The 21,360-nt window shown below is 44.2% G+C and overlaps 1 protein-coding gene and 1 non-coding gene across 6 annotated transcripts in view; both read left to right on the forward strand.

The window, feature by feature from the left end:
• The first annotated feature begins 3,777 nt into the window (after positions 1 to 3,777).
• Positions 3,778 to 21,360, forward strand: part of SLC25A17 (solute carrier family 25 member 17) — a 52,976-nt gene continuing 35,393 nt past the window's right edge. For 3 of the 5 annotated variants that reach the window (XM_077948417.1, XM_077948419.1, XM_077948418.1), the window contains exon 1: positions 3,804 to 3,955. Coding sequence is in view for 2 of the 5 variants with exons in the window: in XM_077948419.1 (XP_077804545.1) it covers positions 3,902 to 3,955 (54 nt within the window). In the remaining 3 variants the exon portion in view is untranslated. 5 annotated transcript variants of the gene reach the window in all.
• Positions 10,471 to 10,526, forward strand: MIR4766 (microRNA mir-4766). Its single transcript, NR_130433.1, has one exon. It is a non-coding gene; the product is annotated as a microRNA mir-4766 (primary transcript).

Below are 21,360 nucleotides of genomic sequence, written 5' to 3' on the forward strand. Positions count from 1 at the left end.
GGTTAAATAAGGAATGTCACACACTTGATGTGCTGATGTATACATCCAGGGGGTTTCTTCCTAATAGTAAGGGACACAGCATAATTGAAGTACATGACAAGCCCCCAAATAAGGGCAAGAATAAGTAAAAGAATTACAGCACAGTAATTCTAAAAAGGTCATTATGTGCCAGTATTTACAACCAGTATATAATGTACTTAATAGAGCTCATGCAGTTTGGGGAGGAAAATAGCCTAAGGTAAATAGGCAACAACAGTGAATAACTGTTGAGCTTTAAAGAGCAAATGTAAATAGTATGCCTGTCAAGTTGGCAGTTTTTCCGTGAGACCTTTTGTATAGTGCTGGTGGAAGTGGAAGTTTATGGTTTTCTATAAAGTTGTTTAGCAGTAAACTAAAAATTATGTTTGGTGAAATCCTGATTTTAAAATTACGGCTCTAAGAAGCCAGGAGGTAAGTAGAACTAATAGAAATGTCTATGGTGCTCTGAAAATCTAGGACTCTTATACATAATTAAGTAGTTCACTCACACACATCACTGGGACATTTTTAGATTGCAGGATAAGTAACCTGACCATACTTAAGCCAGTGTAAAAGCAACATACATGAAATGGCAAGTACTAGCTAGGTTCCTTTAATTCTTATAGCATGGGTGTTTACAGAATGGCCCCAAATTTTTTATATACTTTATGTAGTGTCAAGGGATATGATGCTTGTATAATTCACAGGACCCTCTTTAAGGAAAAGAATGTAATTATGAACAACAAATTGGACACACAAGTGGATATTTGTTTAGAATGAAAAAAGCAGCCAAAAATTACAGTCCTTAGGTTTTTTGAAACAATCTTTCTCTGTCGCCCACACTGGAGTGCTGTGATGCGATCACAGCTCACTACAGCCCTGACCTGGGCTCAAGCAATCCTCCTACCTCAGCCTCCCAAGTAAATGTGACTGCAGGCATGCACCACCATGACCATCTGTTTTTGTTTTTAACAGCAATGAGGTCTTAACTTTGTTGTCCAGGCTGGTCTGGAACTCCTGGTTTCAAATAATCCTCCTGCCTTGGCCTCCCAAAGTACTGGGATTACAGACGTGAGCCACTGTGCTCAACTAAGTTATAATTTTTTAGAATTATGTCTCAGCTGGGCACAGTGGCTCATGCCTGTAATCCCAACACTTTGGGAGGCCAAGGCAGGGCGGATCACTTGAGGTCAGGAGTTCGAGACCAGCCTGGCGAACATGGTGAAACCCCGTCTCTACAAAAAAATACAAAAATTAGCTGGGGGTGGTGGTGCATGCCTATAGTCACAGCTACTTGGGAGGCAGAGGTTTCAGTGAGCTGAAGTTGCGCCACTGCACTCCAGCCTGGGCGACAAGAGCGAAACTGTCTCAAAAAAAAAAACATATATATATGAATAAAATTATGCCTCAAACGTCACAACTTCATAGTTCCATTTAATAACTGAGGTAGCTATGCAATGTCTACATTTTTCAGTGCATACTCTGATTATGTGAAAATGACACTGACTGGGTGCAGTGGCTCATACCTGTAATTCCAGCACTATGGGAGGCTGAGATGCATGGATCACCTGAGGTCAGGAGTTCGAGACCAGCCTGGCCAACATGGTGAAACCCTTTCTCTACTAAAAATACAAAAATGAGCCAGGTATGGGGGCGTGCATCTGTAGTCCCAGCTACTTGGGAGGCTGAGGCAGGAGAATCACTTGAACCCGGGAGATGGAGGCTAAGGTGAGTCGAGGTCACGTCACTGCACTCCAGCGTGGACGACAGAGGGATACTCTGTCTCAAAAAAAAAAAAAAAAAGTGACTACTGTTCTCAGTATGTCAGTCTTTAGTTGATCAGGCCGGGGGTGATGGCTCATACCTGTAATCCCAGCACTTTGGGAGGCCGAGGCGGGCAGATCACGAGGTCAAGAAATTGAGACCATCCTGACCAACATGATGAAACCTCGTCTCTACTAAAAATACAAAAATTAGCTGGGCGTGGTAGCGCGTGCCTATAATCCCGGCTACTCGGGAGGCTGAGGTAGGAAAATCACTTGAACCCCGGAGGTGGTGGTTGCAGTGAGCCGAGATTGCGCCATTGCACTCCTTCCTGGGCCACAAGAGTGAAACTCCATCTCAAAAAAAAAAAAGTTGCAAGGCCCAGTACAGTGGCTCATGCCTGTAATAGCAGCACTTTGGGTGGCTGAGGCAGGTGGATCACTTGAGCCCAGGAGTTCGAGATGGGAAACCCTGTCTCAGGTTTAAAAAAAAAAACAAACTGATCAAAATGTGTTTGGTAGCTAAGATATAAAAACGTCAAAACGAAGTATTAATGTTTTCATAACTATGATGCATAATCTAGTGTATTCTTGACAGCAAGCTCCCAATTTGATCAGGAGTCAGTGAGAACTGAGTTCTCAAGTTTTACAACCAACCAGTTTCTGGCTACGTTCCCGTGCCAAAATCCCTCTTTTTTTTTTTTTTTTGTTTGTTTTAGGAGTCTTGCTTTGTCCCAGGCTGGAGTGCCGTGGCGCAGTCTTGGCTCACTGCAACCTTTGCCTCCTGGGTTCAAGCGATTCTCCTGCCTCAGCCTCCCTAGTAGCTGCAGTTTCTACTTTGTAATTTCTACAAGGCACGTGCCACCATGTCCGGCTAATTTTTTCTATATTTAATAGAGACAAGGTTTTGCCATATGGGCCAGGCTGGTCTCAAACTTCTGACCTCAAGTGATCTGCCCGCCACAGCCTCCCAAAGTGCTAGGATTACAGGCCTGAGCCGCTGCGCCCAGCCCCAAATCATCTTCGCTTCACTTTTGGTCCTGCACGTTCACGTCATGATTCTATGGCGTGATGGGAATTTTCCTGGAAGCAGTATCTTCTGGAAATTTTGTGAAAACGGCCGAGTTAAACTTTGTTAGGACCCTCTCCTAGGGATTAAGTGTGACGTTGGGCATAAAACACTAACCCTGGCATGTAGTCAGCACTCAGGAGTTATCACAAGGGTATTCTAAAAGGAAACATGGTACAGACAAGTGGTGATGGTGTCTCATGAAAGAGTCCCTGAGGAGCATCCTGAAGCAGAATCTCACAGTATGACAGGTTAAAGCTGAATGTGGCTTCTTTAGTGCTATGTAATTTTGTTACTCACTTTGCAACATGGAAAAAAATTTTTTTCCTTCAGTATTTTATGAAGTACTGCTACATAAACTGGCTTTCATAATCTTTACAGCAAACGGGGATTGTTGGTACTAGTACATTGTCATTTCACAAAGTTGGAAACCCAAGAGGTTAAACGACTTCCATAGTTGCCAACTAGGGGGAGGCTCCCACTCGCGTCTGGTATCTTGGTCTCCTGAGCTCAATATCTCTTCCTACCACACTCAAGGGTTTTTCGGGAGGGAGAAGTTTCCAAGTCCACAATTAAGCTGTTTTCCTCTTGGCCAAAATGTGACTCAGAATAGAAAAGAGCTCAGGCGCAGAGAAACAAGGAGACTGGAGTCTCATTGAGTTTCCCCATCTTTGTCACCAGAGTAAAAGAGGGCCATTAAGATTTCTGAGATGGAGGGACTGGTCAGGGCCCGGGAACACGAGAGAACGTCTTGAGACCCGGGAGCTGGGAGCCGGGTACCTGGTATCAGGCCGCCCTGCGCCTTGGAGCCCGGCCCGCGCGAACACCTCGCTGTCCCGCCCCGCGCCCACAGGGGCCAATCAGCACTCAGGGGCGTTCTTAGGCCCTCGTTCCCACCCCGCGACCCGGAAGTGGTTCTAAGGCAGGCGGGCGGGTTTGAGAGGGTGGAGCTTGCGACTTTCACGCCCCAGGCTCCGGCGCTCCTTTCCTAACTCCACTGGCTGCGGCATCTGTGGGAAAAGTGTGGCTGGGTCTTCGAGGAGCCGCACCAATGGCCTCTGTGTTGTCCTACGAAAGCCTAGTCCACGCCGTGGCCGGAGCCGTGGTGAGACGGGGTCTTCACGCCCGGGCCTTAACTGGTTGTAAGGCTTCTCGGCGGCCAGTCTCGGGATATGCCTGGGGGATGGGTCTGAGAGGGAGGTAGTGTGGGTTGGGGTCCTCTGTCGTGACTGTGGGGCAGAGAGGAATGGGCCATAGGCGGAAAGTTGTTGGAGGAATTCGGGCTAAGGGCCGAGACTCCGCCACGTCCTGGTCTCCTAGAGACTGTGGGGTAGAGAGCCGTGGTCACACGTGCACAATCAGGGTCTACATCTTTGCCTTGGGAAATTTAAGATCAGTCCACCACCGCACACTCACACACTTTGCTTCACTGACCCGGAGGAGAACGTAGGTGTGAAGCCGTGTTGCTTAGTCACATGCTTCCCTACAGCCTGTCTTCACGCTTGCCGCGGGCAAGTGGCAATACCTAGTAGGATAGCTCTGGGCAGCATTATTGGCAAGAGAAGATAGTTGTTTTTTTTTTCTTTCTTTCCCCGGACAGGGTCTCGCTCTGTTGCCCAGGCTGGAGTGCAGTGGCACGATCACGGCTCACTGCAGCCTGGATCTCCCGGGCTCCAGCGATACGCCCACCTCAGCCTCCTGAGTAGCTGGGACTACAGGTGTGAGCCACCACACTCGGCTACATTTTTTTTTTTTTTTTTTTGGGTCTGGCAATGTTGCCCAGGCTGGTCGCGAATTCCTGGCCTCAAACGAATCTCTCTTTGGCGTCCCAAAGTGCTGGCATGAGCCATTGTGCCTGGCTTTTTTTTGTTTCTTTCTAAATCAAGATCTGGGTTCCTGTCTACCACGAGTGTGGTTTGTTATGAGGTATACGCTTGATTCTTGGGCTTCTGGCGTCTAGGTTCCACTTGACACTTCCCCTCTCCCCGCTTTTCCTTAAAACTTTCCACTTGTGGCTTGGGTGACTCCTCTTGTGGTTGTTTTATCTCTTTGACTGCCTTTTCTCATATCCTTCACCAGTTAGCATACACCTTTAGCTGTTAAAATCACTGTGACTTCAGAGGAACATCACTGAATCCTCTGTTTAGCCTCCAGAAACTTCACTGAGAGCTCATGTTCTGGCCGGGCGCGGTGGCTCACGCCTGTAGTCCCAGCACTTTGGGAGGCCGAGGCGGGCGGATCACGAGGTCAGGAGATCGAGACCATCCTGGCTAACACGGTGAAACCCCGTCTCTACTAAAAATGCAAAAAATTAGCCGGGCGAGGCGGCGGGCGCCTGTAGTCCCAGCTACTCGGGAGGCTGAGGCAGGAGAATGGCGTAAACCCGGGAGGCGGAGCTTGCAGTGAGCCGAGATCGCGCCATTGCACTCCAGCCTGGGCGACAGAGCGAGACTCTGTCTCAAAAAAAAAAAAAAAAAAAAAAAAGAGAGCTCATGTTCTGTGTAGACTAACCTGGATTGAACCCTAACTCCATCATTTGTTAGCTAGATGCCCTGTAAACCTCACTTTCCTGATGTGTAAAGTGGGGGAAGTGATACCTACCTCACAAAGTTTAGAGAATTAAGCGACACAGCATTTCATGAAAATGCCTAATTCAGGAAGCCTGGTTCATTCAGTTCAGCCAGAAGAGCCTTTCAGCCAGTATGAAGGCCGAGATGGACGCTTGCGTGACTTGCTTTAAGATGGGCATGGAGGCCTGGATGTCTGGAGTGGAGGGAACAAAGAGGCAAATAGTTTTCAGGGGACGAAATTGTGTGAGTCTTTCGCTCTGGCTAGCTGTTGAACTTGCTGATTTACCTTTAAATGTGATCACCCTGGCTGCTGTGTTGAGAGTAGAATGTAAGGGAACAGGGGACAATTAATTATCAGGCGAGAGATGATGGTGACTTGGATCAGGGTGGTAGCAGACATGGTTGAAGTGGTCATTGACCTGGAATATATTTATAAAATGAGGGTTGGTTGACTCCAAGAGCTTTTGGCTTCAGTAACTGGAGGGATGGTGTTATTTACTGGGATGGCAGAGGCTGTGAAGGAGAAGGTTTTGGGGGAAAAGATAGATTTGGCTTTGGCTTTGGTTTTGGAGGAGTTTGAAATGCCTAAGAGTAGTCGTGAGACTGGATGAGCTTACTAAGGATGTGAGTATGGACTGACAGAAGAATCTGAATGACTGAGTCTTGGAGCAGGCTAACCATTAAGAGGCCGGGAAAATAAGATTGCACTAGCAAAGGAGACCAAGGGAAGATGGATCAGTACGGTAGGAGGGAAGCTAAGAACTAAGAGTGAAAGCCACGTGAAGAAAGTTTGCCGGGAAGGATGTAGACCAGCTGGGTCTGATGCTGCTGAGGGGTCGAGTAAGGCAAGGACTGAGAAATAACTGAGAATTTATCATGTTGAGAAATCCAGTGGTTAATTGAGAAGACCAGTTTTGTTGGAGTGGTGGGGTAAATAGTTGGAGTGCATCTAAGAGAAGAAAGTGGGGAGATGGGAAATGTTTTTCTTTTCCTTCTTGCAATAAATATTGTTCATTAAATACCTTTACTGAGTGCATTCTATGTGCCACACACTGTTCTAGGTGCTAGGAATATAGTAGAGAAGAAGGTCTTTTTCTTCATGGACTGTGCATTCCAGTAGGGGAGTCAGACAATAAACGAATAGGCCGGGCACGGTGGCTCACGCCTGTAATCCCAGCACTTTGGGAGGCTGAGGTGGGCGGATCACCTGAGGTCAGGAGTTCGAGACCAGCCTGTCTAACATGGTGAAACCCCGTCTCTACTAAAAATATAAAACTTAGCCAGGCATGGTGGTGGACACCTGTAATCCCAGCTACTCGGGAGACTGAAGCAGGAGAATCACTTGAACCCGGGAGGCGGAGGTTGCAGTGATCCAAAATTGTGCCATTGCACGCCAGCCTGGGAGACAAGAGCAAGACTCGGTCTCAAAAAAAATTAATTAATAAAAAATAAATTAATAAATAAAAAATAAGTAGAATAATTTTAGATACAGTTAAGTGCTATAAAAGAACATAGAGGTTGGCAAACTTTTTAAAGAGAGCAGATGGGAAATATTTTAGGCTTTGCGTACAGTTGTCATAGCTACCCAACATTGCCATGGTCGTGTGAAATCAGCTGTAGACAGTAAATGAATGGACAGAGCTGTGTTCCAATAAAATCCTGTTTTCTTTTTTTTTTTTTTTTTGAGACGGAGTCTCGCTCTGTCGCCCAGGCTGGAGTGCAGTGGCGCGATCTCGGCTCACTGCAAGCTCCGCCTCCCGGGTTCACGCCATTCTCCTGCCTCAGCCTCCCGAGTAGCTGGGACTACAGGCGCCCACAACCGCGCCCGGCTAATTTTTTGTATTTTTAGTAGAGACGGGGTTTCACCGTGGTCTCGATCTCCTGACCTTGTGATCCGCCCGCCTCGGCCTCCCAAAGTGCTGGGATTACAGGCGTGAGCCACCGCACCCGGCCTAAAATCCTGTTTTCAAAAACAGGTGGTAGATTGGATTTGGCCCATAGGCCATAGTTTTCTGACTCCTGCTGTAGAGAGTGACTGGCAATAGTGGTAATATATTTCTATTTAATCTATAAAGATATTTCTTTTTTTCACTTGTTGCCTGTTTTTCTCATTTTTTCTTTTTCTTTCTTTTTTTTTTTTTTTTTGTTTTTGATATGGAGTTTCACTCTTGTTGCCCAGGCTGGAGTGCAATGATGCGATCTCGGTTCACCACAATCTCCGCCTCCTGGGTTCAAGCAATTCTCCTGCCTCAGCCTCTCGCCCAGTAGCTATGACTGCAGGCAGGCGCCACCACACCCGGCTAATTTTGTGTTTTTAGTAGAGACGGGGTTTCTCCATGTTGGTCAGGCTGGTCTCAAGCTCCCGACCGCAGGTGATCCGCCCGCCTTGGCCTCCCAAAGTGCTGGGATTACAGGCGTGAGCCACTCCATCTGGCCTGGAATTGCTTTTCTAACTTTGTTTGTTTATGCCTGAATCAAAAAGGATTAATGAAATTATATCGTCATACATAGTATTCTATAACTTAATTTTTTTAAGAAGCAAATATGGCATAATAGCTGAAAAAAAAGTTCTGTAGTAAAGCTTAACTATGAGTGTTATCTTTAACTGAACTATATAACAGGGACAATAACAACGCCTCACTTAACTGGGTTCTTGTGAGAAGTAAATGTGATTATGTTTGTGGAGCATCTACCTTAATGGAACATTGTAGTAAAACCATAATTATTCATTTCTGTCTCAAGTCTATTCTTGCAAATACAGCACTATACCCAGTTTTAGAAATTTAAGGGAATTGAAATGTTCTCTTGCCTCATGGCCATCTCCACCTATTCCCTTCACTTGTTGTAGATTACCTTTTACTCTCTAGATAAAATAGAACCTACTTGGGATGAGTTTTTTCATTTTTTTCTAATTACAGTTGTATAGTTTTCTTTTTTTTTTTTTTTTTTTTTTTTTTGAGACGGAGTCTGGCTCTGTCACCCGGGCTAGAGTGCAGTGGCCGGATCTCAGCTCACTGCAAGCTCCGCCCCCCGGGTTCACGCCATTCTCCTGCCTCAGCCTCCCGAGTAGCTGGGACTACAGGCGCCTGCCGCCTCGCCCGGCTAGTTTTTTTTTTTTTGTATTTTTTAGTAGAGACAGGGTTTCACCGTGTTCGCCAGGATGGTCTCGATCTCCTGACCTCGTGATCCGCCCGTCTCGGCCTCCCAAAGTGCTGGGATTACAGGCTTGAGCCACCGCGCCCGGCCAGTTGTATAGTTTTCTACATTCTGCTGGTCTCAGAGGAAAAACAGACATATTCAGTGTCTGCTACCTTGGTCCTCCCTTCCACCCCACTGCCAGTTTTCTTCTAGGACCTTGCTCCAGTAATCTTTCACCTCTTTGCTGTAGCTTTAACCTAGTGTCTGCTTCTGTTCAGCCTGCAAACATGGTCAGGCCTGTCTCATCAGAAAACTATACCAATCTGATCTGGAATCTGGCAGCTTCTTCAGCCTCTGCCTGTTCTCCTTCCCTTTAGGCTAAGCTTATTTAAAGAATATCCTGGGCCCGGCGCGGTGGCTCATGCCTGTAATCCCAGCACTTTGGGAGGCCGAGGCGGGCAGATCATGAGATCAGGAGATCGGGACCATCCTGACTAACACGGTGAAACCCCATCCCTACTAAAAATACAAAAAATTAGCCGGGCATGGTAGCGGGCACCTGTAGTCCCAGCTACACGGGAGGCTGAGGCAGGAGAATGGCATGAACCCGGGAGGTTTTGAGCTTGTAGTGAGCTGAGATCGCACCACTGCACTCCAGCCTGGGCGACAGAGCAAGACTCCATCTCAAAATATATATATATATTTTTTATATTATATATAATATATATTTTAATATTTTATATATATTATATATTTGTAAATATATAAATATGTATTTTTTTTCACATGTACTGCCTTTCCTCATCCTACTTTGACCACTGGAACTGCTCTTCCAAAGGTCAACTCTGACTTCTTGACAGCTTAATCTACTATTGTGAATGGTGTAAGGTCAGGGATAACCAGGTACACACATGTTTGTGTCTTTTCACAATGTCAGACTTTTACTGTGTTATTCCAGTTACAGAAGTCACAAGTTACATGGAGTTCTCAGGGAGGCAATTTTTTTTTTTAGTACTTCTTATTCACTAGTCAGTCAATATTGTAAATCATACATAATAGTATACCTAATTAATATATAAATGTTGTAGATTAAACATTCTGCAACAAAGTAACATTGAACATCAAGAGAAAAGGATAAGGAAAAAGGGTTACCTAACCAGTCCAGGGAGAGCGATATAGACAAGTATCCTGGTCTCGTCATGGCGTCATGGCGGTGTGTTGGTCCTGTAGGAAAGAATCCTTGATGTAGGCAGAGCCTTCAGACACAGATAGCAGGCTTTTTTTTTTTTTTTTTTTTTTGAAACAGAGTCTCGCTTTGTTGCCCAGGCTGGAGTGCAGCGGCCAGATCTCGGCTCACTGCAAGCTCCGCCTCCCGGGTTCACGCCATTCTCTTGCCTCAGCCTCCGGGTAGCTGGGACTACAGGCGCCTGCCATCACAACCGGCTAATTTTTTGTATTTTTAGCAGAGACGGGGTTTCACCATGTTAGCCAGGATGGTCTCGATCTCCTGACCTCGTGATCCGCCTGCCTCGGCCTCCCAAAGTGCTGGGATTATAGGCGTGAGCCACCGCGCCTGGCGTGATATCAGGCATTTATAACAAGTGACAGCAAGACAGTGTCTGTTAAGAAGACCATTTTGAGTATTTTCAGTCCTGTTCTTTTTATGGTCATAGAGTCTTCTGGTGAGGACTGATAGTGGAAGAGTATGCTTGGTTGTGTCTTTATGTGGAAAAACATCTGGTCCCTGTTGTCAAAGTGCTTTTTAAAATGTAAGTTGGAGTCTTTTTCTAAGATGGAGTTACTTATGTCAAGAGTGCTCTGTACATCTCCTGACTGTTTTTGCATTCTTAATTGATTCCAGTTCTTTGTAAGTATTCGATACTGTTGACCCTTCTACCTTTCTGAAGCTCCTTCTGAAAGAGCAGTTGGTGTTTATTTTTTACTAAACAGCAATCGCTCTTTTGGAAGGAACTTGAGAAGACATTACTCATTTTAGGGACCTAAAATTAACACTGGCTTCTAGTACTAACAGATGCTACAGCTATAAAGGACATGTAGAAACCAGCAATTGTTGAGTGCCGACTGTGTGCCTGGTATGATGCTAGATGCTTTCCATAATTTTTTTTTTTTTTTTTTTTTTTTTGAGATGGAGTCTCTCTCTGTTGCCCGGGCTGGAGTGCAGTGGCGTGATCTCGGCTCACTGCAAGCTCCGCCTCCCAGGTTCACACCATTCTCCTGCCTCAGCCTCCTGAGTAGCTGGGACTACAGGCGTCTGTCACCACGCCCGGCTAATTTTTTTTTTTTTTTTTTTTTTTTTTTTTTTTTTTTTTTGAGACGGAGTCTCGCTCTGCCGCCCAGGCTGGAGTGCAGTGGCCGGATCTCAGCTCACTGCACCTCCTGGGTTCACGCCATTCTCCTGCCTCAGCCTCCCGAGTAGCTGGGATTACAGGCGCCCGCCACCTCGCCCGGCTAGTTTTTTGTATTTTTTAGTAGAGACGGGGTTTCACCGTGTCAGCCAGGATGGTCTCGATCTCCTGACCTTGTGATCCGCCCATCTCGGCCTCCCAAAGTGCTGGGATTACAGGCTTGAGCCACCGCGCCTGGCAATTTTTTTTTTGTATTTTTAGTAGAGATGTGTTTTTTTGTTTTTTGTTTTGTTTTTGTTTAAATACAGAGTTTCACTCTGTCACCCAGGCTGGAGTGCAGTGGTATGATCTTGCCTCACTGCAACCTCTGCCTCCTGGGTTCAAGTGATTCTCCTGCCTCAGCCTCCAGAGTACCTAGGACTACAGGTGTGTGCCACCACTCCTGGCTCATTTTTGTATTTTTAGTAGGGATGAGGTTTCACCATGTTGGCCAGGCTGGTCTTGAACTCCTGACCTCAAGTGATCCACCCACTTCAGCCTCCCAAAATGCTGGAATTGCAGGCGTGAGCCTCCGCGCCCAGCTACTTTCCATAATTTGATTCTAACTTCTCATAGCAACCTTGACAGATACTGGTCTCAAAATTACAAATGAGGAAATTATGACATAGAGATTTGAAGTTACTTAGATAATATATACTATTCTTGGGACCTGAACCTAGATTTTATCCCAAAGCCCACAGTCTTTCCATTAAACACTCGAGAGTGTCATCCATGAGGCCATTTGTGTAACTTGCCTGTCCGTGTACGTATGTGAGTTAGCTTGATTGTTACGTCAGGGAAAAGACTTACATTAACTCTGATAAGGTGAATAACATTTTTCAATATGAAAACCACAGTAAGTGACTTTTAATCTTTAGAATTTTATTAGCTCAAACCACAGAAAACATCTTAGGTGGTTTTTAAAATTTTTTTTTTTAATTTTTATTTATTTATTTATTTTGAGACAAAGTCTCATTCTATTACCCAGGCTGGAGTGCTGTGGTATGATCACAGCTCACAGCAGCTTCAGTCCCCTGAGTTCAAGCCATTCTCCCACCTCCTAAAGTGTTGAGATTACAGGTGTGAACCACCATGCCCGGCTTTAAAATAATCTTTCTGTTCTATAATGCAGTGTTCTAAATCAGGAGAGGCTGTACACTGATTTCAGTGGTGCTGCTGTGTCTCAGCCATTTCTGGACTCCTCTGGAAACTGATTTTGGACTAGCAATCAGTTGTCAGTTTGTCTCCCCCCACCCCCCAACTAGTTTTCACCCTGCTAGGATGAATCAGCATTTTAGAAATAGTCACATTTGGTGATTTGGTTGGCACACCAACCCAAACATCGTTGTTTTATGCTTAAAAGACATGAAAATCTGCTTCTGTATTTATGTATGTTCCTATCTGTTATTCCAATAAGATTGTACATGCTGGGGGGACCAAGTCTTGACCAGATTTACCCAGATTTACCCAGTGTTTAATTCTTACTCTGTCTGTAAGCTCAACTTCATGTGTGGATTGTGTTGGCCAAATTTAAAAGTATACTTTAGATATTTATTGCCCTTTTACAGGAGAGATATAGCCCAGAATGAATAAACCATCTATTTTTTTTTAGTAAGTAGCCTGAAGTGTAGATGATGATGCATTCTTAAGAAATCCAGGTGCCAGGCTGGGCATAATGGCTCACGCCTGTAATCGTAGCACTTGGGAGGCTGAGGCAGGCAGAACACTTGAGGCCAGGAGTTCGAGACCAGCCTGGGCAATGTAGTGAGACCTCATCTCTAAAAATAAATAAATAAGTTAAAAAGAAAGAAAGAGAGAGAAAGAAAGAGAAAAAGAAAGAAATCCAGGTGTCAGTTGCAGAATTGTTCACAAAAAAAAGAGGAACCCCCAAATCCCTAGGAACTTAGGCTAAAAATCATTTATGTGACTGATACAGTTTGGCTATTTGACCCCTCCAAATCTCATGTTGAAATGTGACCCCCAGTGTTGGAGGTGAGGCCTCGTGGGAAGTGTTTGGGTCATGGGGGCGGATCCCTCATAAATGGCTTGGTGCCATCCCCTTGGTGATGAGTGAGTTCTCACTGATAGTTCATGGGAGAGCTGGTTATTTAAAAGAGCCTGGTACCCACTGCTCGCTCTCTTACTCCCTCTCTTACCATGTGACATACCTGTTCCCCTTTCACCTTGCACCATCATCATAAGCCACCTGAGGCCCTCAGCAGAAGCAGATTCCAGCACTGTTCTGGCTCATACCTGTAGTCTCAGCTACTCAGGAGTCTGAGGCTGGAAAATCGCTTGAGTCTGGGAAGCCAAGGTTGCAGTGAGCCACGATTGCACTGGGCAACAGAATGAGACCCTGTCTCAAAAAAAAAAAAAAAAAAAAATCTAGAAACAAAATGACTACAATTTAAAAGTTACTGCACGATTGGCCAGGCTTAGTGACTCACGCCTGTAATCCCAGCGCTTCGGGAGTCCGAGATGGGTAGATCACTTGAGGCCAGGGGTTTGAGACCAGCTTGACCAACACAGTGAAACCCTGTCTCTACTACAAAAAAAAAAAAAAAAATTTAAAAGTTAATACATGATAATCATGGGAACACCAAATATTGATTTAAGCAAAAATCTTAACTATTAAAAGGATGGATAGAATAAAGAGAGGAATTTGAGACCAGCCTGGGTAACATGGCAAAACCCTGTCTCTACAAAAAATACAAAAATTAGCTGGATATGGTGGCTCACATCTGTGGTCCCAGCCACCTCGGAGGCTGAGGTGAGAGGATTGCTTGATACCCAGAGGTGGAGGTTGCAGTGAGCTGAAATCGTGCCACTGCACTCCAGCCGGGGCAGTAGAGTGAGACCCTGTCTCAAAACAATAACCACAAAAAAAGAGGGAATGTGGTATAAGAGAGCTGAATTTTCATTCCCCATAAGAGAATGTAAATAATGTCTAAAAGTGATTAATAAGGTATCAGTATATTATTATATGAAGATGTATAAATTCCAAAACAAACAACTAGAAGAATTTAATTGCCTCTGTGAAGGAAGATTGGATAAAATAGACAGGAGTGGGGCAAAAACTGCTGTATTTTGTCATTTATACTTTGTGATTTTTTAAACTATGTGCATGCTTTGCATTGATCAATTAAAAATTTACAATTAGAATATTTAATGCACAGTGGCTCACACCTGTAATCCTAACACTCTGGGAGGCCGAGGCGGGCAGATCACCTGAGGTCAGGAGTTTGAGGCCAGCCTGACCAACATGGAGAAGCCCCGTCTCTACTGAAAATACAAAATTAGCCGGGCCTAGTGGCGCATGTCTGTAATCCCAGCTACTCAGGAGGCTGAGGCAGGAGAATCACTTGAACCCGGTAGGCGGAGGTTGCAATGAGCCGAGATTGCGCCATTGCACTCCAGCCTGGGCAACAAGAGTGAAACTCCATCTCAAAAAAAAAAAAAAAATATATATATATATATATATATATATATATATTTAATACATGGCTATGAATTTATGTTAATTGAAGCTTAGTGATATGTTCAAATTCAAGCACAGATTTCTGAACATACTAGATACAGCTGAAGATGCAATTAATGCACTAAAAGATAAGGGGCCACCAGTATACAAAAAGACACTCTTAGCACTCTGGAGATTCCAAGGGTCTTGGACACTCTTGTATCAGGAACCAGGGACTAAGACACTATTATAACAAAAGACATTCCTATCATTCAGGAAATTACAAGAATTTTACCAGGAGCTCTGTGTCAGGAGCCTGAGATGAGGACCAAATATATACTTTGCATCATAATACCACATCCCGTCATTAAAAAAAAATCCCCTACTAAATGATCATCTGTAAGACATTAATTATAGGGTATAAGTAATATCCTATATAATATAGAGAGATAATAAATTATATAATTTATTTTTCCTAGTGGTATTTACCTTTTTATAGAGTTTTCTTGGAAAGGACAGTGGCCAACCCAGAGGTAGTGTGATGATGTCAGGTTCTGTTTTTTGTGACACTGGTATGATAAGATTAGCTGAAGGGAGTATTAGAATTGATAGTAAATAATAATGAAGTTTGTTAATAATGTATTTTTTTTTTTTTGTAGTTAATGGCCTGTGTTCAAACTATGGTCATAGGACCCATTCACACTCCTAAAAATTTTCGCCTATCCCAGAGTCTTGCTTATGTGGTTATAACTCTCAATATTATTGTGTTGGAAATTAAAACTGAGAAATCATTGAGATATTTGGTTTTGTTTTTTGTTTTTTTTGTTTTTTTGAGACAGGGTCTCACTCTGTCACCCAGGCTGGAGTACAGTGGCGCAATCTCAGCTTACTTCAGCCCTGACAGCCCAGGCTTAAGCAATTATCCCACTTCAGCTTCCCAAGTAGCTGGGATTACAGGCGTGCACCACCATGCCAGCTAATTTTTTTTTTTTTTTTTTTTGGTAGAGACTGGGTTTCTACATGTTTCACCATGTTGCTCAGGCTGGTCTCGAACTCCTAGGCTCAAGCAATCCGCCCACCTCGGCCCCCCAAAGTGGAATTACAGGTGTAAGCCACCGCTTCTGGCCTTTTTGTTTGTTTTTTTTAAGAGATGTGGTCTATGTTGTTGGCCATGGTGGTCTTGAACTCTTGGCCTCAAGCAGTCTTTCTACCTCATCCTCCCAAAGTGCTAAGATTACAGGCATGAGCCACTGAGCCCGGCCAAGGTATTTGTTAATTCATTAAAAATAATTAAAAATACATTAGCTGGGTGTGGTTGCTCATACCTGTAATTCCAATGTTCTCTTGCCTCTACAAAAAAGAAAAAAAAGGTAAAATACATCCATTGCATGTTAACATATGTAAGCTATATTTTTTAAACCATATTTTCCAAACTGTTGTAAGATGAATGGCATTGATGTATAGTTTTGCAAACACCTCTCTTTGACGTGATAGAAGATAGCTGGATCCTTTTCTCTGCTTCTGAATTCAGTCTGTTGCAATATCACACACTTATGTGTAGCTTTTGGAAAATTTTGCTACACACTGTGAGAGAATGAGAATGAGAAAGGCAAATAGCATCTAATTATTTCATAATGATTCTTATGAAAAGATTTTTAATCCTACAAAGCCTCCTAGAAAGGATTTGGGGACTTTTAGGGATCTCCAGACTATAGTTTGAGAATAACTAGACTATATTATATCTTGTGTTCTGATGTCTTTTACAAAAAATATTTGCCTCTTACCCACTTCAAAACTGAAATGTTTAACGCATGCTTCTTTATAAAAAATTGTACAGAGATGCGTAACATGAGAAATAGAAACCACTTTTAATTCCCTCCCTCTGCATATAATCATTCTTAAGAATTAGCTGTTTTTTTGTTTTTTTTTTTTTTTTTTTTGAGACAGAGTCTTGCTCTGTCGCCCAGGCTGGGGTGCAGTGGCCGGATCTCAGCTCACTGCAAGCTCCGCCTCCCGGGTTTAGACCATTCTCCTGCCTCAGCCTCCGGAGTAGCTGGGACTACAGGCGCCCGCCACCTCGCTCGGCTAGTTTTTTGTATTTTTTAGTAGAGACGGGGTTTCACCGTGTTAGCCAGGATGGTCTCGATCTCCTGACCTCGTGATCCGCCCGTCTCGGCCTCCCAAAGTGCTGGGATTACAGGCTTGAGCCACCGCACCCGGTCAAGAATTAGCTGTTTGATTTTCCCAGATCTTATGTGTATGTGTATGTGTATGTGTTGTGTACACTTTTGTAAGTGGAAGAGAAAATTTCAACATCATGTGTGTCTTGATTGAAAAAAGGTTGAGAACTTTGGTAGGAGAGCAACAAACAGTAGGAGTAGGAGTCAGAGATCTTGGTTGTAACCTTTTCTCTGCCACTCTGGCTTTGGGCAGACCCCTTAACTACCCTGCCCTGTCTCCTCATTTCTCAGCTGAAGGGACTCCTCTGCTTCAAGTACCGATATAGTGTAGGAAGTCACTTACTCTCCCAACACCGAATGGTTAAATGCTGCGGGGGTGGGAAGATAGAGTGTTGTAATTAAAAATGTTTTGAGTGAGATACAAAGAATGGTGTCTCTTGGGAAATAGATTCTTTAAAATTGTAATTGCTGTCAGCGATAGAACTCCCACTTAGATAGATGGTTAGAATTCTGTGGGACTCCAAATAATGGATTTATTTTATGCCTCTCTGGCACAACAGTATTGTACACTGTGGTTTTCTTCTCGGTATTTTGTGCCTTCTAATTTTGTGTAAGTGAACAGACAGTCCTCAGGGGGAAAGAAAATGAGTATTTATGTTAAGACAAATTTAATTCAGATTCTGAAAAGTTTGTGCTTATACAGCTTGGCATAAGACTCATATATATAACAAATATTTTCCTTCAGGTAACAGCTGCTTATAAAAACAGTCATCTTTGTGTTTGCTTGGCTTGGAGACAAATACAGCAAGCCCCTGAGGTATAGAATGCTGTGTTCTAAATTTACCATTAGCATTTGGAGTACATTATCTTTTTTTTTTTTTTTTAATTATTACTATTTTGAGACGGAGTCTTGCTCTGTCTTCCAGGCTGGAGTGCAGTGGTGTGATCTCCGCTCACTGCAAGCTCTGCTTCCCGGGTTCAAACCATTCTCCTGCCTCAGCCTCCCAAGTAGCTGGGACTACAGGTGCCCACCACCACACCTGGCTAATTTTTTGTATTTTTATTAGAAATGGGGTTTCACCATGTTAGTCAGGATGGTCTTGATCTCCTGACCTTGTGATCTGCCTGCCTTGGCCTCCCAAAGTGCTGGAATTACAGGTGTGAGCCACTGCACCCAGCCTGGAGTACATTATCTTGTAGATATAAACTTGTCTGTAAAGGTACACATTTATACATTCATTAATAAGTTCAGGGCTTATGCTATACCAGGCTCTATGCTGTATTTTCAGACTAGTTCATTAAAAAAAAATGACACATAAAATAGATTCTATATTAAGACTATTTTCTAATTTTTATTTCTTTTTTTTTTTTTTTGAGACAGAGTCTCACTCTGTTGCCCAGGCTGGAGTGCAGTGGCGCGATCTCAGCTCACTGCAAGCTCCGCCTCCTGGGTTAGCTCCATTCTCCTGCCTCAGTCTCCCGAGTAGCTGGGACTACAGACACATGCTGCCACACCCAGCTAATGTTTTGTTTTTTTTTTTTTTTTTTTTTTTTTTTTTTTTTTTTGAGACGGAGTCTCGCTCTGTCGCCCAGGCTGGAGTGCAGTGGCGCGATCTCGGCTCACTGCAAGCTCCGCCTCCCGGGTTCACGCCATTCTCCTGCCTCAGCCTCCCGAGTAGCTGGGACTACAGGCGCCCACAACCGCGCCCGGCTAATTTTTTGTATTTTTAGTAGAGACGGGGTTTCACCGTGGTCTCGATCTCCTGACCTTGTGATCCGCCCGCCTCGGCCTCCCAAAGTGCTGGGATTACAGGCGTGAGCCACCGCGCCCGGCCATGTTTTGTATTTTTAATAGAGATGGGGTTTCACCGTTTTAGCCAGGATGGTCTCGATCTCCTGACCTCGTGATCTGCCCACCTCAGCCTCCCAAAGTGGTGGGATTACGGGCAGGAGCCACTGCGCCTGGCCTCTAATTTTTATTTCTATATTATTTATAATTTAATTTATTTTTAATTTAATTCTATAATTTTTTAAAAGTTTTCATTATAGTAAGAGCATGAGCTGTGTAGTCAGGCTGCCTGTGTTCAAATACTGATTCTGTCACAAACTATCTGACTTTAGGAAAATTGCTGTACCTTTGGGCATCTGCTTCCTTGTCTGTAAAATAAAAAGAATGATAGTGCCTGCTTCATTGGGTTGTTGTGAGGATTAAATTTTTTAAATTGAGATATAATTCATACAACATAAAATTACTTCAAGTATAGTTCAGTGGTATTTAATATATTCAGAATGTTGTACAACCACCACCTCTATCTCATTCCAAACCATTTTGAATAGATAAAATGTGGCATATACACTCAATGGAATACTCAGCTATAAAAAGGAATGAAGAATTTATACGTGCTACAGGATGGGTGAACCTTGAAAGCATGATAAGTGTAAAGAAGCCATGGCCGGGCGTGGTGGCAATCATCAGTAGTCATAGCTACTTGGGAGAGTGAGGCAGAAGGATCACTTGAGCCAGGAGTTCAAGGCTGTAGTGTACCATGATTGTGCCTATGAATAGGTACAGACAGCACTCCAGCCTGGGCAACATAGCAAGACCCTATCTCTAAGACAAGAAAAGAAAAGCCAGTAGCAAAAAGTCACAGGTTATGTGATTTCCTTTAGAGTAAATATCCAGAATAGAGACAGAAAGCAGATTAGTGGCTGCCAGGAACTGAGTGAAGAGGGGAAGTGGGGAGTAACTGCTTAATGGGTATGAGATTTTCTTTTTTTCTTTTTTTTTTTTTTTTTGGCAGAGTCTCGCTCTGTCGCCCAGGCTGGAGTGCAGTGGCACGATCTCGGCTCACTGCAAGCTCTGCCTCCCAGGTTCACACCATTCTCCTGCCTCAGCCTCCTGAGTAGCTGGGACTACAGGCGCCTGCCACCACGCCCAGCTAATTTTTTTGTATTTTTTAGTAGAGATGAGGTGTCACCATGTTAGCCAGGATGGTCTCGATCTCCTGACCTCGTGATCCACCCACCTTGGCCTCCCAAAGTGCTGGGATTACAGGCTTGAGCCACCGCGCCCGGCCAGGGTATGAGATTTTCTTTGGGATGATGAAAATATTTTGGAACTTTGGTGGTGGTTGAACAATATTATGAATTTATAGAATGGAATACTTTAAAATGGTTGATTTTATAATATGTTAATTCCACCTGTTTTTTTAAAGCCCCTTGAGCAATTAGACTGGCAAAAAAATGCTCAGACAACCAAAATAGAAGAGACTTCATAACCCTGTAGGTTTTTAATCTTCTTCCTGGCCCCAGTGGATTTCCCTTACTTTCTTGTGAGCTCAGCTAAGCATTTAAAGGATATTTGTTATATATATTTTATTCAACATTTCTAGGTATTTTGTAGCATGTTGTCTAGGCTACCATATTGCTGGAAATGGAAGCCTACATTTCAACTTTAAATATATAACCCTCGGCCGGGCGCGGTGGCTCAAGCCTGTAATCCCAGCACTTTGGGAGGCCGAGGCGGGCGGATCACAAGGTCAGGAGATCGAGACCACAGTGAAACCCCGTCTCTACTAAAAATACAAAAAAATTAGCCGGGCGCGGTGGCGGGCGCCTGTAGTCCCAGCTACTCAGGAGGCTGAGGCAGGAGAATGGCGGGAACCCGGGAGGCGGAGCTTGCAGTGAGCCGAGATCGCGCCACTGCACTCCAGCCTGGGCAACAGCGTGAGACTCCGTCCCAAAAAAAAAAAATAATAATAAATAAATAAATAAATAAATAAATATATAACCCTCACATTTACACTTTTTTTTTTTTTTTTTTTTTTTTTTTTGAGACGGAGTCTTGCTCTGTCACCCAGGCTGGAGTGCAGTGGCCGGATCTCAGCTCACTGCAAGCTCCGCCTCCCGGGTTCACGCCATTCTCCAGCCTCAGCCTCCCGAGTAGCTGGGACTACAGGCGCCCGCCAACTCGCCCGGCTAGTTTTTTGTATTTTTTTTAGTAGAAACGGGGTTTCACCGTGTTAGCCAGGATGGTCTCGAACTCCTGACCTTGTGATCCGCCCGTCTCGGCCTCCCAAAGTGCTGGGATTACAGGCTTGAGCCACTGCGCCCGGCACATTTACACTTATGTTTTCTAACAAAGCCTAAAACAAATCCATACGTGTGTGTGTGTAAACAAATCTCCTTTAATTGGTTAAAACTGGTCAGCTTTTAGTTTCCTCCCCACGTCACAGCTTTCCCCCTGCCTCTGCCTATCTGTTTACTGCTTCCAGTCTCCAGGGATTGTAGCAAAAAGGTAGAATGGGTTTCTGGCAAAATATGATAATGGTTAGCTTTCTGGGCACAGAATTTCCTGTTCCAACTGGGTGCTCCAAGTCACCTTTGGCAAGTCAGGTTCCCGTACTCACAGTTACTAGCTGGGACTGGTACTGCCTGTCTGGTATTACTGTGGCACCCAGCCAATCAACCTGAAAGTTGGCCCAGGGCTTCCTTCTGCTTCCCAGGGTTTGTGTCCACCATTTGTATAATAGTAATTCTGTTGTATTACTAGTTTTCTATTGCTGCTGTAACAAATGACCACAGACTTAGTGGCTTAAAATAATACAAATTTATTATCTGTAGGTGTTGTAGATCTGTAGATCAGACCGATGCGAGTCTCACAGAGTTGAAATCGAAGTGTCAGCAGAGCTGTGTTCCTTTTTGGAGGCTCCAGGCCTGCAACTTTGTCCAGTCCTTTGAATGCAAGGAGTTTTTTGCTT

The sequence above is a fragment of the Macaca mulatta genome, chromosome 10 (genome assembly GCF_049350105.2).
Source record: "Macaca mulatta isolate MMU2019108-1 chromosome 10, T2T-MMU8v2.0, whole genome shotgun sequence".
NCBI classification, from domain to species: domain Eukaryota; kingdom Metazoa; phylum Chordata; class Mammalia; order Primates; family Cercopithecidae; genus Macaca; species Macaca mulatta.